This window comes from Herpailurus yagouaroundi, unplaced genomic scaffold (assembly GCF_014898765.1).
Source record: "Herpailurus yagouaroundi ecotype Mexico unplaced genomic scaffold, PumYag 308, whole genome shotgun sequence".
NCBI lineage: Eukaryota > Metazoa > Chordata > Mammalia > Carnivora > Felidae > Herpailurus > Herpailurus yagouaroundi.
In genome coordinates, this window is record NW_024412525.1 from 2204698 (window position 1) to 2221258 (window position 16561).

The 16561-nt window shown below is 55.7% G+C and overlaps 1 protein-coding gene across 2 annotated transcripts in view; it reads left to right on the forward strand.

The window, feature by feature from the left end:
* IGFN1 (immunoglobulin like and fibronectin type III domain containing 1) overlaps positions 1–16047 on the forward strand; it is a 31672-nt gene extending 15625 nt beyond the window's left edge. The window contains exons 13-25 of one of the 2 annotated variants that reach the window (XM_040462016.1): positions 2794–2911; positions 3426–3550; positions 3688–3829; positions 4178–4480; positions 4999–5298; positions 5774–5947; positions 6977–7105; positions 9178–9480; positions 10463–10551; positions 12287–12482; positions 13207–13506; positions 14272–14598; positions 15496–16047. In XM_040462016.1, coding sequence (XP_040317950.1) covers positions 2794–2911; positions 3426–3550; positions 3688–3829; positions 4178–4480; positions 4999–5298; positions 5774–5947; positions 6977–7105; positions 9178–9480; positions 10463–10551; positions 12287–12482; positions 13207–13506; positions 14272–14598; positions 15496–15509 — 2520 coding nt within the window. In that variant the 3' untranslated portion in view covers positions 15510–16047. Of the gene's footprint in view, positions 1–960; positions 2912–3425; positions 3551–3687; positions 3830–4177; positions 4481–4998; positions 5299–5773; positions 5948–6976; positions 7106–7382; positions 9156–9177; positions 9481–10462; positions 10552–12286; positions 12483–13206; positions 13507–14271; positions 14599–15495 lie in introns of those variants that run through there. The other variant, XM_040462015.1, reaches the window with a different exon arrangement.
* Positions 16048–16561: the final 514 nt, after the last annotated feature.

Consider the following 16561-nt stretch of genomic DNA (forward strand, 5'->3'; position numbering starts at 1 on the left):
GGTTCTGGGAAAATGGGGTCAGGGGGTGAGGCAGGTTATGGGGATGGCTTGGGGAGTTCTGAGAGAATGGGGATGGAGGGTGGGGCAGGTTATAAGGATGGTTTAGGGGGTTCTGGGAAAATCAGATCAGGGGGTGAGATAGGTTATAGAGATGGTCTGGGAGGTTCTGGGAAAATGGGGTCAGGGGGTGAGGCAGGTTATGGGGATGGCTTCAGGGATCCTGGGAGAATGAGGATGGGGAGTGAGGCAGGTTATAAGGATGGTTTGAGGAGTTCTGGGAGAATGGGGTCACAGGGTGATACAGGTTATGGGGATGGCTTGGAGGGTTCTGGGAGAATGGGAATGGGGGGTGGGGAAGGTTATAAGGATGGTTTGGGGGGTTCTGGGAGAATTGGGTCAGAGGGTGAAATAGGTTATAGGAATGGTCTGGGGGGTTCTGGAAGAATGGGGTCAGAGGGTGAGGCAGGTTATGGGGATGACTTGGGGGGTTCTGGGAGAATGAGGATGGGGGGTGGGGCAGGTTATAAGGGTGGCTTGGAGGGTTCTGGGAGAATCGGGTCAGGTTATGATGATGGCTTGGAGGATTCTGGGGGAATGGGGTCAAGGGGTAAGGCAGGCTATGGGGATGGCTTGGAGGATTCTGGGAGAATGGGGTCAGGCGGTAAGGCAGGCTATGGGGATGGCTTGGGGGGTTCTGGTAGAATGGGGTCAGGCGGTAAAGCAGACTATGGGGATGGCTTGGAGGATTCTGGGAAAATGGGGTCAGTGGGTAAGGCAGGCTATGGGGATGGCTTGGAGGGTTCTGGGAGAATGGGGTCAGGGGGTAAGGCAGGCTATGGGGATGGCTTGGAGGATTCTGGGAGAATGGGGTCAGGGGGTAAGGCAAGCTATGGGGACAGCTTTGGGGGTTCTGGGAGAATGGGGTCAGGGAGTAAGGCAGGCTATGGGGATGGCTTGGGGGGTTCTGGGAGAATGGGGTTAGGAGATGAGACCGGTTATAAGGATGGTTTGGGGGTTTCTGGGAGAATCAAATCAGGGGGTGAGGCAGATTATAGGGATGGTCTGGGGGGTTCTGGGAGAATCGGGTTAGGAGATGAGGCAGGTTATAAAGATGGCTTGGGAGGTTCTGGCAGAATCTGGTCAGGGGGTGAAGCAGGCCATAGGGGTGATTTGGGGGGTACTGAGGGACTGGGGTCAGGAAATGAGGCAGATTATAGGGGAGGCTCAGGGGTATCTGAAAAAATGGGGTCAGAAGGTGAGGTGGGCTACAGAGATGGTTCAGGGAGTTTCAGAGTAACAGGCACACAGGCTGGAGTAGGGTATGAGGGTGCACCCAGAGACCAAGAAGCCATAGAGCAAGGGTCAAGATACTGGACAGCATCAGAAGGGGCTGATGGTGTCACAAACTCCAAAGATGGCTCAGAGAGGGGCAGAGGAAGGAGGCTTTTGAAAGGGGCACATCCAGGACTGGGCTCTAGGACGACTGGGGTGCCAGCAACTACAGATGGTGCAGCATGCGGGGACGACCCTTCGGGCGCAGGGGTGTTGGGGATTCAAGGAGGGTCACAGAGTCTTTCAGATGGGCAGGACTCCAAGAAGGGTCTCAGGGGCTCTGGAACCTCAGGGGTCCCTGAGGCACCGGGGGCTGTGGGCTCTATGGGAAAACCAGGTGTCAGAGAGTGGCAAGATGCTACTGGGATCCCAGGGTCTCCTGGGGGCAGAGAGCCTCCCAGTAGGGAGGGTGGGTCTGCAGATCAAGCAGGGGGTATGGGGGCTTCTGGGTTTCCTGATGGTCAGGGCGCAATGGAGGGTGAGACGTGGGCAGATGTGGCTGCTCTGGAATGTGGACATGAGCAGGACTTCTGGAAAGCAGGCCCAGGAACACCAGACAGGGGTAGAGCAGCTGGCCTTGGGGGATTTGCACCTCGAGGAGGTGGGGACTCACAGGTGGAAGGCAGCAGGATGGGAGCTGCATGGAGGAGTTCAGTGGGTACAGGCCAGGTTCTAGACAGCAACCGGATGCCTGGGGAAAGGAATAAATCAGCATCAGGTTCTGCTGATGGACAAGGTGTAAGCCACACTGGGGCCCTAGACAGGGAAGACCAGGGATTTGGCCAAGGTAGCACAGGTGCTGGGAATCAGTCCCCAGGTTCCAGAGCTTCCAGATCTCTGCAGGAGAAAGATCCCACTTTCAGTGGGACCCATGATGGCTCCAGGAGCAGGAAGGGTGCTCCAGGCCAAGAAGGAGCTGGTGGGCGTCAAGGCCCATGGTTCCTGGATAGCAAAGGGTCAGGTCCTGGAAGGGGCAGGTCTATTGGCCCGGGGGACTCAGGTGTCCTGGAGGAAGAGAATTCCACTTATAGGGAGAATGGCTTCACCCAAAAACCTGGGGATTTAGGGCCTCAGGGAGCCTGGAATAGCCTAGATGGGCCCTTTGGCAGAAAAGACTCTGTAGACAGATCAGGGGGCATCCAGGGCATGGGCTTTCAGCTAGACAAAGGACATAGAGGAGAAAGAGGGTCCCTGGAGGCTGAGAATGACAAGGCCCAGGGTCCAGGTGCCCAAAAGGAATATGAGGGATGGGGAGCAGAAGAGTGTGGCGGGTCAGACAGAAGGCCTGGCCAGCTCAGAAGCAGGTCCCTGAGACAGTCAGGGGTGGAGGCTGGAACAGCAAAGGGAAGGGGAGCAGAGGAGGGCAGAGGCTTGGGGCAGCCACTGGGAGGAGACAGCAGAGGGAGCGGAGGGGTGACTCTGCACGAAGACTGGAGCCAGGAGCCCCCGAGTCATCTTGGCAGCAGGAGAGGTGGCAAGGACGGCAGGTCAGACATCTATGGCCAGGGGAGTGATGCCACCCCGAGTACCAGATCCAGATCCAAGCGTGGCACTGACGCTTTCTCCAAGGAGGCCCAAGGTAAGTATTTCTCAGGGGAATGGCTCCAGTGGGGTAGAGCCAAGGGCAACTGGAATGACTAGGTCGGTCTCAATTCTGTCTCCAGCCCCAGGAGTTTGTCCCTGCTGGCGCCCCTGCCCCCATTTTTAAGGATCTCTTCCCATCTAGGAAGCGGCCTCTTCTTCCTTGTGCAGGTGGGATCCAGGCTGCGTGGGGCCCCGAGGTCTCTGGGTCTCTGTCTTAACATCCTATGTCCAAAGAACTAGAGCTGTTGAAATGCTCTGTGTGAGCCACTCAGACCTCAGACTTCCCACCCATGTAACTCAAGGGGCCCCTCATCTACCTTGCATCCCAGGTCTCCCATACAAGCCTAGGTCCTGCGGAGAAGAAATGGAAGGTTTGGCTTTGCTGAGCCCAGCTGGCAGGATGTGGTGGCCTCCCAGGGCACAGTGTAGGCCATGGTCTGGGAGGCTGGGCCTTGGGGGGAATCCTTGGGTGGCTAGCCCCCCCCCAAACTCCCTCTGTGTATCTCCAGGCCCCATGAGCTACTTCTCCAAGAGCCTGGCTGACCTGGAAGTACAGCAGGGAGAGGCCGCTGTCCTCTCCTGTACCCTCACCCGTGACCTGGGCCCCGGTGCCTGGTTTAAAGATGGAGTCAAGGTACGGCCTGCCCCCGTGCTTTTCCAGCCAGTTTGTGGGAGGGGGCCTCTGCTTACCCCGGGGCGGGGGGGGGGGGCGGCCTGGAGGAGCTGGGCAGGGGTGGGGATGACAGGCTCTTCTGTGGCCCTTGTTTCCAGCTCAGCGCCCAAGATGGAGTCACTTTTGAGCAAGATGGTCTCGTGCACAGGCTCCTCATTGCCCACGTGCAGGGGCCCCAGGCTGGGAGGTACACCTTTGTAGCCGGCAACCAGCGGAGCGAGGCCACCCTGAGTGTCCACGGTGAGGCTCCGCTCTGCCCTGCTCAGCAGCCCCTTTGCACCAGGTGGTATGCTCCCCCTTTAGACACCTGACTGTGTGCTAGTCTGCAGCCAGTGACGAATCTCATCCTCAGTCTGAGAAGGTGATTTTAAAAAGCCGACCCACACTCTCCCTACCCTCTGTCAGGAAGAGAGGTCTAATCCTAGTCCCTCCTGCAGCAGATGAAGCCCATTCATCCCCTTGTTAGTCCTCTTGGGGAGGGGTCTTTACTCTCGGCCACATTTCCTTCTCCAGGTCCTTGTGTCCCCACCCCCCAGGTGCGCGGTGCGCAGGCTGCCGTTTGACGCCCTTGCCCCGTTGTGTCTCTAGATCGCCCCGTCATCGCTCCAGATGTGACAGAGAAACTGAGAGAGCCCCTGGTGGTCAAGGCTGGGAAGCCGGTGACAGTGAAGATCCCCTTCCAGAGCCACCTCCCAGTTCAGGCTGCCTGGAAGAAGGACGGAGCTGAGCTGGTGGGCAGCGGCAGCAGCCGGGGGGTCCAGGTGGCCCTGGGGGACGGCTTCACTCGGCTGTGCCTCCCTAGCGCTGGCAGGAAGGACCGTGGCCAGTACAGCGTGACGCTGAGGAGCGAGGGAGGCTCCGTCCAGGCCGAGCTCACCCTGCAAGTTATAGGTGCCAGCCCCAGCCTTCTCCCCAGCCAAGGCCTGAGGGTCCTGGGCTTGTGGAACCTCCCTGCCAGGAGGAGCAGGCCCAGAGTGCGGTTCCCCGGGCTCAGATCCTCATTTGCATGCTGTTTAAGATCCAGACCTTCTCCACCTTGTCCTTTCTCCCCCTCTCAGACTGGTCAGGAAGAAGCAGTTTAGATAAATACAGGGCTGGGCTCCCTCTGGTTGTGCTTCTCCGGGAGAATGCGCCCGGCCCTGGGAGCTAACGCACCGGGCCTTGAGTGGTGGCAGCAAGTTAGCGCGGAGCAGGGGCAGCCACGGTGGCACGTTCCACGTCACCCCTGTGGGTCTGTGTGTGTGTGTTGGGGGTGGAGACCGGGGACACCTCCAGGTAATGCCCAAGGCCCTCTGGACATTCTACCCCACTGCAGGCTTATCCGCTGATGAGGGGGGCAGTCTAGCGCCACTCCCCTCCAGCTCCTTTGACCCCCCTTTCTCTTCCTGCTCCTCTCGGTGGGACCCCAGACAAGCCCCAGCCCCCACAAGGTCCCCTGGAGGCACAGGACTGCCAGGGGGCTGGTGTCTGCCTCCACTGGAGGCCCCCCCAGGACGACGGGGGCCGGGCCTTGGAGCACTACGTGGTGGAGAGGCGGCAGGCCGGCAGAAGCACTTGGCTGAAGGTGGGCGAGCCCCCCGCAGGCACCACCACCTTCACCGATACCCACGTGGAGCAGGGCAAGAAATACACCTTCCGAGTGCGGGCTGTGACCTCTGAGGGGCCCGGGGAGGCCCTGGAGTCCACAGAGGTGCTGGTGGCTCCCGAGGGTAAGAGGGCTCTAACACTCCCGGGCTCTCCGCTGTGCCCAGAGAGTAGGCGGGGCTGCCCCAGACACTGAGGGACACCGGGGGTCTTGGGGCCCTTCTAGAGCACTGTGGAGACTCCTTACGTCAGCTTCCTTGGGGATCTGGCGGGCGACCAGGAAGCAAGATTTATGGGGTCTTCTCGTGGCCCTGGCTCTCTGGGAGTAGGGGTGGACAAGCAGAGCCCGCGTTCTCAGGAGCATGGGTGGGGCAAGCACCATTCTCCAGCAGATGCCCTCCATCTGGAGGGAACTTGAAGCTGAGGGGCCTCAGGGCAGCCTCTAGGCTCCCAGGCCACAGCCAGAACAGTGTCCTAGGGCAGGCTGGCTCAGCCCCCTGATGCTCCCTAGGAAAGAGCAGAGTGTGGCCCCCAGAACCTCACTGTGAGCTGGCACCTTTCCTCAGCCGCTGGGCTGATCTGCACCTTCTCTGCCCCCAGCTCTTCCCGGGCCCCCTTCCACCCCAGCCATCCAGTCGGCCTCCAGCCAGGGCATCACACTGACATGGACGGCACCTAGGGGCCCCGGCAGTGCCCACATCCTGGGCTACCTGATCGAGAAGCGCAAGAAGGGGAGTAACACCTGGACAGCAGTAAATGCGCAGCCCGTGCCTGGTGAGTGGGCCAGAACGGGCGCTCTGAGTTATCCTGGCCCAAAGCTTCCCTACGTGACCTCCGGGCTCCAGGGTCCTGTGGCACCATCGTGCCCGATCCCGTTAGTACAGTGGGTCTCACTTGGGGTGGTCTCGCCCCCTGCCGGCATTTGGCAATTGTCTGGCAATTTGGGGTTGTCATAACTGAAGTGTGGGAAGGTGGGGGGTAGAGGCCAGAGACGCTGCTAAACATCCTACAATACACAGGGCCACGCCCCTCTCCCCATCCCCACGCCCCCAAAGAACTATTTGGCTACAAATGCCAATAGTGCCAAGGTTAGGAAACCCTGGAGAGGGTTCCAGAAGTCTCAGGATGGAAGCCAGAGATGGAGCTGCTAGCACTAACCCCTTTCCTTCGGTCCTGGACCTCGGGCAATGCACTCTTTTCTCTAGATCTTACCTTCCTCATCCATAAGATGGGGAGAAGTGTCCCCTATCCCATTAACTTCCCTACGGTTTCCAAGAAACTGCTTTCTGAGATCGGAAAGAACTCAGAAAAGTCCAAGCCAAGTTTGCAGGAGAAAGACCAGGTTCGAGGCGGGTTGTCAGGAGACCAGGTTTCTAGCCAGGGCTGTGCCACTTAGGAGCAGAGGCCTCTCAGGGCCTCAGTTTCCTCATCTCTGGAAAAAGGGTTTGGAACTAAGGGCACTCTTCCAACTTCCCTATTTAGTCATTCTGTCTTATTTATAAATATATATATTTATAACAACTCTTATAACTCTGTAAAGCAGAGAGAACCAGAGAGATTAAGGCACTTGTCCGAGACCACCAGCAGGTTAGTGACAGAACCAGACAAGGATTAGGGCCTCTGACATCCTGAGCAGTGTTGTTTCACCTTGGAGAGAACCGAGTCACCGGTAGCTGGCTGCCTGGAGAGGAGGAAGGTGTTAGCACCCTAGGTTTGGTCTTTTCCAGAGCTTGGTGGCGCCATCTGTGTCCCCATCACCTGGTCCTGTCATGGTGGGACTAACGTGGGGTTGGCTTCTCACAGGCAGGAAGTGGACTGTGGTGGACATGCGGCAGGGCTGTCAATATCAGTTCCGGGTCACGGCTGTGGCTCCCTCTGGCCCCGGAGAGCCTGGACCCCCATCAGATGCTGTCTTTGCTCGGGACCCCATGAGTAAGTAGAGCACCAACCCAGGTTGGGGGTGGTGGTGGTGAGGCGCAGGGGACAGCTCTGAAGCCCGCGGGACAGGACTGGGGACGTAGGTCAGGGCCAGTCCTGAAGGAAATGGTCAGGAAGGCTGGAAGACAAAGGTCGGAAGGCCTCTGGGGTGAGGCATATTTTAGGGGCCTGGGGGAGACATAAGCCCCCAAGTTGAGATCAGACAGGCCCAGGGGCCAGGCAGTGGGGATTAGAAGAAGCCCTTCCTAAGATCACTTTGCTCACTCTTCAGGTTCTGAGCAGGTCAGCTCTCAAGGACTCATTCCAGTCCTATAACTGTCCGCCCACCCCAGTGAAGGGTCGTCATCTCTGTGGGGCAGGTGGGAGGTCACAGTGGAACCTCACCATTGACTCTCCATACAGCAGATATTTGCCCTTCAAGGTGGCTAACACTGTGCCCGCAACTAGGTAAATAAATCCTGGTCTCTGCCCTTGAGAAACATTCAGCCTCGAACAGCATTTCCCTGTCTGTGATTTCAGACCTCCATGCACAGAGAGATGTCAGAGCATCATGATGTTGAGAACAACACAGACAGCCAAAAAGTTCTGTGATCAAAGATGTTCATAACAACCACCACCACCACCACCACCACCACCACCACAACAGATATTTATAACATCTAGCCTCTGATATTTCCAAGTCCTACAGGAAAGAGTCCTGTTCTAGTTTGAGCCAGATTTCCCAAATTTGAGGAGAGAATACCTTTTCCACAAAACACCTATCCAAAACCTCACCCCAAGACATACAACTTGGAAGACGCTCCTCTGTATACCTCTTATGAGCCTCTTATCCCCTTATGAGTCTGCTAATGACAAGCCATGGAGGGAGCGGCACATTTCTGGCACCTCCTGTGTTGGCCAGGTGGTCCACACCTTGAGAGTCCTTTTGTATCCCCACAGGGCACACACGGTAGGTGTCAGGTCTGTTGAAACGAACCCAGCAGGAACAGAACGTTGTACAAGTTGAATGGACCCAGTGGCATCTAAGTTTTAGTCCTAGAAAGGGCAGAGTGTGGAGTGGAGGGGATGAGAGGGGGAAGATTTTATCCCTTGCAAGTGGACCAACCCCGTCCTAGTTTATCAATCTCTCTCCCTCTCTCATCGCTAATAGGGAATGGAGACAGCAAGCAGCATAAGCAGCGCCCCACATTAGCCACCCCAGTCCCTACCTGGGACTTGCTACCTGGGACTACTTGCTACTAAGCATGGTCCATGGACCAGCAGCATTACCTGGGGACTGGCTAGGAATGCAGAATCTCAGCCCTCACCCAGGCTGCCGAATTAGGATCTGTAGTCTTAACCAAATCCCCAGGCAGTTTGTAAACAAATTCAAGTTTGACAAGCACTGCCCTAGCCCAGATTTAGAAACACGTGGACAGCTCTTAAAAATCCTGCTGCCTGGGCTGCACCCCAGACTAATGAAATGCACGTTTCTGGGGGTGGGATCTAGGCATCAGTGTTTGTAAGGCTCCCCCTACATGATTCCAGTGGGCAACCAGGCCTGAGAGACTGCTGTGCAATTCACAGAGCCCTTTCTTTACACACATCACAACTCCTGTGGGTGCGTAGGGCCTGTTATTATCCTTCCCATTTAACAGGTGAAGAGTAAGTATGGACTGAGTGCCCAAAAGGCGGTCTTGACTAACTTAGAGCTCAAAACCAAAAGATAGAATTCTAGCCTTCGGGGATCTTGGAGCCCAAGAGGTCATCAACGAGAATACCCCATTCCAGGAAATACAGAAGGGCAGTTAGGGGAAGTGGGTTGGCAGGTGGCTGAATGAGTGGACTGAGGTGGGGAAAGCTTTCTGGAGCAGGTGACCTGGGATCTGTGGTGCGTAGCTGAGGCAGAGTATAGGATAGAGTAAGGGTGTGGTTCCAGGTACCTGCTCTAGGGAAGTCTAGGGGCAGAAGCCTTAAGTGAAAGAGATACCCAGCCTCCCCCATGAAAACTAATGAATATCCACACTGAGTGGCCTCCCTCAAGAGAGGGTGATGCCGTTCCTGACATTCCCGTGGTACCTGGCCAGGACCCCCAGGGCCCGTGAGGGACCTCCAAGTCACAGATACGTCGAACACCAGCATCACCTTGAGCTGGGCCCAGCCGGATGCTCAGGATGGGGACAAAGCCCAGGGATATGTGGTGGAGCTGCGTGGCTCAGACAGTCTGCAATGGAGCCCATGCCATACGGGCACCGTGCCGGTCACCACCTTCACAGTCAAAGGGCTTCGGCCCCAAGAGGGCTACTTCATGAGGGTGACAGCAGTTAATGACGGGGGCCACGGCCAGCCCACTGCCCTGGATGCATTAGTGCAAGCCATGCCTGTTACCGGTGAGTACCACCTCCTTGCTCTTCCTGTGCCCCCTTCCTGAGAGGGCCTCTGAGCAGCGTCCGTGCACTTGCCGAGCCAGGATCCCCTTCCCCAGTTTCATGAAGGGCCATTTATCAAGCACCTATTATGAGCCCGGCACTGGACCAGACAGGCCCGTCCAGAAATGTTTTCTCACTAACTCATAAAAATCCTACAGGGTTCATATTTTTGCCCCCAATTTACAGATAGGGAACCTGAGGTCAGAGGCCCTTGGCCCTGGGTCATACCACTGGTATGTGGCATGGCCAGGATTTAAACCAGGTGACTCTGACTCCAAAGTCCAGGCTCTCTCCAGGATTCTTTGCTGCTTCCCAAGCATGACCTGAGAAGGCATAAGTGCTACTCAAGTGCTACTAAGCACCCACAGTTCGTGCTCAGAGTAGAAGACACACAGCTCCCTGTTACCCAAATGTGGATCTTTTCCTTTGGATTTAACCCCTGGAAACAGCTGACTCGTCTTTGACCCAAGCTGACCTGGGCCATCCCAGCAGGCCCTACTTGTCATAGTAACCATAAGGAAGACAAGTACAATGAATAGCACATGTACCCAGAATCCAGAATCCTGGAACCTTGTCCTGGTTCCGCCTCTGGCTTGGTGTGGTCCCAAGCCTGTCACTTCCTAGCTCAGTCAGTGTTCATCTATCTCCTCTGCAAAATAAGAGTTGTATTACCTTTTCACTGTCGCCCTCTGTTCCGGCCTAACCCTCACCCTTTCCCCGATGGCTTCCCTTTCTCAGCTCCCCACCACCTCCTGCGGCTCCCCCTGCCCCCGGGATCCTCCTCCCAGCTCCCTATCCATTTCCTCCAGAGCCTCCCCTGCCACCATGGATCTCTGCACCAATTAGTCGGGCCCAGACTTCCCCCTCCAGCTCCGCCTTGTTGGAGACCTGGAGCTGGGGCCCAAGTGTGGAGGGAGGTGACGAGCCATATTGTGTGTTCCAGTCTGTCCCAAGTTCCTCATGGATTCCAGCACAGAGGACCTGCTGATGGTCAGAGCTGGGGACACCATTCGTGTGCCTGTTTCCTTTGAAGTGAGTATATCTAATGGGGAGTGGGGAAGAAGGGAGCCCAGAGCAGCCAAAAGAGCCGGATTCAGCCCTGTGGATCTTCCCCACCGCTCTCCTTTTTGGTCCCCAGCCAGTGGTCAGGGCTTGTGCTGGAAATCAGGCCAGAAGTGAGGAAGGAAGAGGGTCCTCCCTGAAGGCACGGCCCCTCACCTGGCCACTGGGTGGCCACTCTGCTCTTGTCTACAAGTCCCCCTAGTGGTAGCTTCTGTCACTGCACCTCTAAGCTATGGTGCCCACTTTCCTCCACCTCTCCTTACTTAGCCTGGGAATTCAGGGGCCTGCAGGATGGATAATCCCTTTTGACCTTAGAATGAGTATTGTACAAGCACATGACCTGCATTTGACTCGGGATGATCCCCAACCAACACCACCTGTCTCTGTATGTGTAATGTAGCAGTAATGTGTGGTGGCTGGAAGCTCAGATTGCCTGGGGTCAGGTTCTAGCATCATTACTCACTAGCCGTTTGACTTTGGACAAATATCTTAACCTCTCTGTGTTCCAAATTCCTCATCTGTCAAATGGGGATAATAGTAACTTATCTCAAAGGATTTTTCTGAGGATTCAAGGAATTAATACATGGAAAGCATGTGCAGTACCTGGCATATAGCAAGTGCCCAGTGTGTGTTATCCATCAGTAATTATGATGATGATGATGATTACTATTAAGATCATCATTGTCGGGGCACCTGGCTGGCTCAGTCGGTTAAGCATCCAATATCGACTCAGGTCATGATCTTTTGGTTCATGCATTCTAGCCCCACATTGGGCTCCACACTGTTAGTGTGGAGCCTACTTGGGATTCTCTCTCTCTCTCTCTCTCTCTCTCTCTCTCTCTGTCTCCCCTGGCCCCTCCCCCCTTCTCTCTCCCTCTCCCACTTGCACTCTCTCTCTCTCTCTAATTAAATTTTAAAAGCCTTTAGAAAGAATCATCATTGTCACCAACATCATCTGTGTGGGAACTCATAGGCGGCAGAGCCAGACTCAAACCCAGACATAACTCTAAATTACATGTCCTTGGGGCACCTGGGTGGCTCAGTCGGTTAAGCGTCCGACTTCGGCTCAGGTCATGATCTCACGGTTCGTGAGTTCGAGCCCCGAACTCTGTGCTGACCACTCGGAGCCTGGAGCCTGCTTCGGATTCTGTGTCTCCCTCTCTCTCTCTCTGCCCCTCCCCTGCTCATGCTCTGTCTCTCTCTGTCTCAAAAATAAATAAAACATTAAAAAAAAATTTAAATTACATGTCCTTAACAATTAGACCATAATAAGGACAACAGTGGTGACAAAAATACCTAACACACACTGAGTGTTTAACACTGAGTGTTCCTTGGCCCTCTTCTCTATGCTTTCCACGTGTTACTAACTTCTCCAATCCTCAGAACAATCCCGTGAGGTTCATTACTGTTGGAATGCCCATTTGACTCTGATGCCCAGTGAGTACAATACCAGAGGATCTCGCGAGGAGCTGGGGGTTTGCCTTACTCTCCCTGTCCTGCTTCCTCACTATCCCACCGCCCCCTACCATACCATCCTGTATCATTCCCTCTCGACCAACCCCTCCCTAAAGAGGCATTTCCCACCTCTGTGATTCTGCCCAGACATTTCCCCTCCGAGAATGCTCTTCTCCCCTTAGGCCCAGCTTAAATATCATCACCCCCACAAAACCTCCCCTGCTTACTTTTCTTTCCTCTCATTTCCCAGGCTGCCCCCATGCCTGAGGTGACCTGGCTGAAGGATGGCTTGCCCTTGCCTAAAAGAAATGTGACCTTCACCAAGGATGGCCTCACCCAGCTCCTGATTCCTGTGGCCAGCCTCTCAGACAGTGGCCTCTACACTGTGGTCCTGAGGAGCTTGGAGGGCAAGGAGGCTACCTACAGCTTCCCCCTCAGGGTGGCAGGTGAGGCAGGCCTAGGCAGGGTCTGCCGACACTGGCTTGCCACTCCCCAAGGCATGGAGCTCTCCATCTAGCCTAGTCTCAGCTCGTCTACCATGCCAGGGAATCCAAGGTGACCACACCACCAGCCATTCCTAAGAGCTTGAAGAAAGGAGAAAAGGCAGAAGGAGAGTCTGGAGTGGGGTGCGGGGTGCGGGTCCGTTGTCCTGCCCCAGGAACTTAGGGACAGTCAAGCCACAGCCCTTCACTGGACTTGTTGTTCTTCATTTGGGGTCAGTGAGCAAAGATAGTCATTATCATTACCTCAACTGAATGAGCCTTGGAAGGATTGTCTGTGGTCCTTGTACACGATAAATGTTGCCCTCCCCACTGGGACTCCCACATAGCCCCCACCCACCCTGGAGAAGCTTCTAGAACACAGAAGTGACCTACGGCTACTGATGGGGGCTCTGCAACTTGGTCTTGTGGAAGCCCCTCCACTGCCCTGTGTCATTTGACTTATAAACCAGAGTGAATTCAAGTAATTCTTGTTGGAAAGGTTTTCTACTCTCTAGGGATAGCTGCAGACCCCCAGCTGAGCTCTCTCTCTGGCTCTAGCTGCCTGCATGGCAAGACTGCACTCCCAGGACCTCGGAAGACTTGGGGACCTCCGGGAGGGCTGTGCAGAAGCCCTAGGGACCCCTGCTCAGTACCCCCAGAACTCAGCTCCCTTTGCTTTCTTGAGCAGCATGCCCGAAGGCTCCCGGGCCCATCCGCCTGCAGGAGAATGTGCCTGGGACAGTGACGGCTGAGTGGGAACCTTCTCCAGATGAGGCCGGGGATGTCCCCCTGCACTACGAGGTGCTGACATGCTCCTCGGCGCACGGGCCCTGGCGCCAGGTGGCCGACCACGTGCACACCAACCACTTCACCCTCCTGGGTGTGCTCCCCGGCCACGAGTACCACTTCCGGGTGGTGGCCAAGAACGAGCTGGGGGCCAGCCAGCCCTCAGACACCAGTCAGCCCTGGTGCATCCAGCGGCAGCGAGGTGAGCTCTCGGGGATGCGGGCTGCCACTGGGGGGCAACCCGGGCAGTGGTGGCCGAGCTCCGCTCAGTGTATCTCTGGCCACCCCGCCCTCATCCCCGCCTCCCTGCCTCCTCCACTCCCCGCCTCACCACCTCCGAACCTCGCTCAGCCTACGGGCCTCTGTGTCCTTGACTCAGGGTGGGTCCAGAGAGAACAGAGGGCCGTGGGTGTCCACGTGTCCAGGAAGCCTTTGGGCGGGATCACAAATCAGCTGCAGGCAATACAGCAAAGAGAGGTTAATGTTTCTCTGAAAACCAAGTATGTTTTAGAGTTAACGAAACGTGGGCCTTCAAAGTAGTAACTAGAAAAAGCAGATTATGAAATCGAATGCATGATTCCATATTTCTAAAACACACACACAAAAAAATGTCTGGAAGATTCCACACCAAAATGTTAGCCCTGGTCGTTGATAGGCAGTGAAATTATGCATGGTTTTTATTCTTTCCCTTTTTGACTTTCTATACATTCTGGTTTGTCCACAGTGAATGTGTATTAGCTTATAGTTGAAAAAAAAATCCAAAAGGTATTGTAAGAAAAAGATAAAAAAGTGAATCAAGCCGTGGGGGCCAAATTTGCAGGTAAGATGTGGCAGAAGGACCGAGGAAATGCCTGCATTCCATGTGACTCATGCCTCAGCCAGCCCTTCCTTCCTTGCTTGCTGACCTTTCTCTCTCTCTCTCTCTCTCTCTCTCTCTCTCTCTCTCTCGCCCTGGTTTCTGCCACAGACAGGTTCACGGTGAAGGCTCCCAGCTACCGGGAGCCTGACCTGAGCCAGAAGCCCCGGTTCCTGGTGGGCCTGCGGACCCACCTGCTGCCTGAGGGCTGTGAGTGCTGCATGAGCTGTGCCGTGCAGGGCTGGCCCCGGCCCAGCGTCACCTGGTTCAAGGACAACCAGAGCCTGGCAGGAAACCCGGAAGTATATAGCACTGATGTGCTGGGCGTGTGCTCCCTCATCATCCCCAGTGTCTCCCCCAAGGACAGCGGCCAGTACAAGGCAGTGGCTGAGAACACGCTGGGCCAGGCTGTCAGCACCGCCACCCTCATTGTCATAGGTAAACGTCCCGCCCCGGCAGAAGGCCAAGCTGGCAAGGGGGAAGGGAAGGAGAGTCAGAGCAGGGAGCCCACCCTGTCGCCTCAAGAGTGATTGGGCTGCAGGTCAGGATACCAGGTTCTTCCAACCGCCTTGGCTCTCCAGGATCTCTGTTACCTAAGCTGGCCATCTCTTGCCATCCAGGGCCTTGATTTGCCCATCTGCAAAATGAGGTATTGTCTTAGATCCTTGACAACCAACTCTTGGCTTAGGGGACTATGTGCCACCCACCCAAGCTTCCCAGTATGGCCTTGCAACATATCTCAAGCTGAGAGCTAAAGAGGCTTCTTTTGCCTTCTGTGTTGCACCTTCATAAATTTGCCCAGATACAGACGTTAAGTCCAAAAAGCCCCACTGACTTCCTTATCAGTAGTCTCCTTTTCAGTAAAGCAAATAATATATGTTAATAAGAAACCATTTTTCCTTAATAGTACTTAAACATCTTCTATTTTGAAGAAGGCGGGGGCGGGAAGTAACTCCTACACATTTTTCACTCTTCAGAATCAACCTTTGGGCAAAAATGCCCCTTTCAGCCCCGAACCAGCGTGTCTTTTGTCTCTGTGGCATTTATGCCAAGGCCCTCGGGAAGCCACTCTCAAAGCGCCCCAGCGTGTGCACACACCTAGTCCTGAAAAGACTGTTTTCAAAAAGGTGTTTGGAGATGGTTGCCAGGGAGGGAGTTTGCCCAAGCTCGGAGAGCACGCGGTGTCTCTGCATTTGAACCCATGGCTCCTGACGGCGGAGCCCCTGGGCCTGACCCTGTTCTGTGTGACCTTCACCATGTAAGAGGGGTGGGAGGGGAAGTGGCAGCTGCTCCTTCGGGACCAGCCAGAATATTCTGGTGTGCTTTGTCTTGCAGAATCTAGCTCCTAGCCCCACCTCGCCCTGGGATGGCCCTGTCTGGCCCCACAGCCATCAGATGGTGACAGATTCCTGAAACTTCCCTCTTGACGCCCACACTGGCCCAGAGAGCCAGTCCTAAAGGATGGAGCACACTGGTAGTGCCCAGAGCCCCAGGGAGACAGAGTGAGGGCCTTCCTGGGATGTTCCACCAGAAGGGCATGGAGTCCTTGGGGAAGAAAGAGAAGAAGCAGGGGCATCCAGCCTCTCAACCCCAAGCCAAGTGCCTGAACAGATGACAGGGAACCTCCTCCGCCCTCATTACGTGGGCTTCTTTCTTTTCTACTTTGGGGGAATCCAGAGAGAACCTGTCTGCAACATGGAGGCCAAGTCCTTGTTTTCCCGAGCTGGGTTCCTAGAGGGAGAGCAGGAAGAGCTGGGCCTGCTGTGGACACCAGAGGGAAGAATGAGGAGGTCAGAGGACCTGGGTGAGGGCCAGGGCGTCCAGGGTATGTGTGGAGGGAGTGCCTTCTGTGCCTTTCATCATTAAAACATTAAGCTAATACAAGCCTATCATTTGCAAGTTAACTTGGGGGTGGTGTGGTGGAGGAAAGGTTCCCAATGCAGAGCCTTCATTCCAGGCTCCAGCTGGGAGGACGGGTGGGTTCTGGCTCAAGGGAAAAATTGGGTGAGGACTGGCCTCCTTCTGCAGCCCAGGCCTGTGAGCAGTGGCTTCCCGGGGCAGGAAAGCGGAGAAGACTTGTTGGGTCTGCACAGTAGAGAGACCTCCCACGCTCCTCTGTTTGGCAAAACTCCTGTGAGCAGCAGAGCAAGGGCTTTCCTGGGTGTTATAGTGTAGGGGTCACGGAGCCAGTGTTACCCAGGACTGCCCTTTGCCTGTCCCTCCCCGGCACCAGAAAGAGTCTGGGTTGGGGAAAATCCTACTCCAGGTTGTGACCTGTGGGTCCCGTGAGAAGGTGCTGAGAGAGACCGTCAAGTGCATGGGGATTTGGCTCTCATCCAGGGCTGTGTGGGCCCCTCCTCGCCTTCTCCACAGTCCCTGTGTCACAGACAGGCTGGGACGC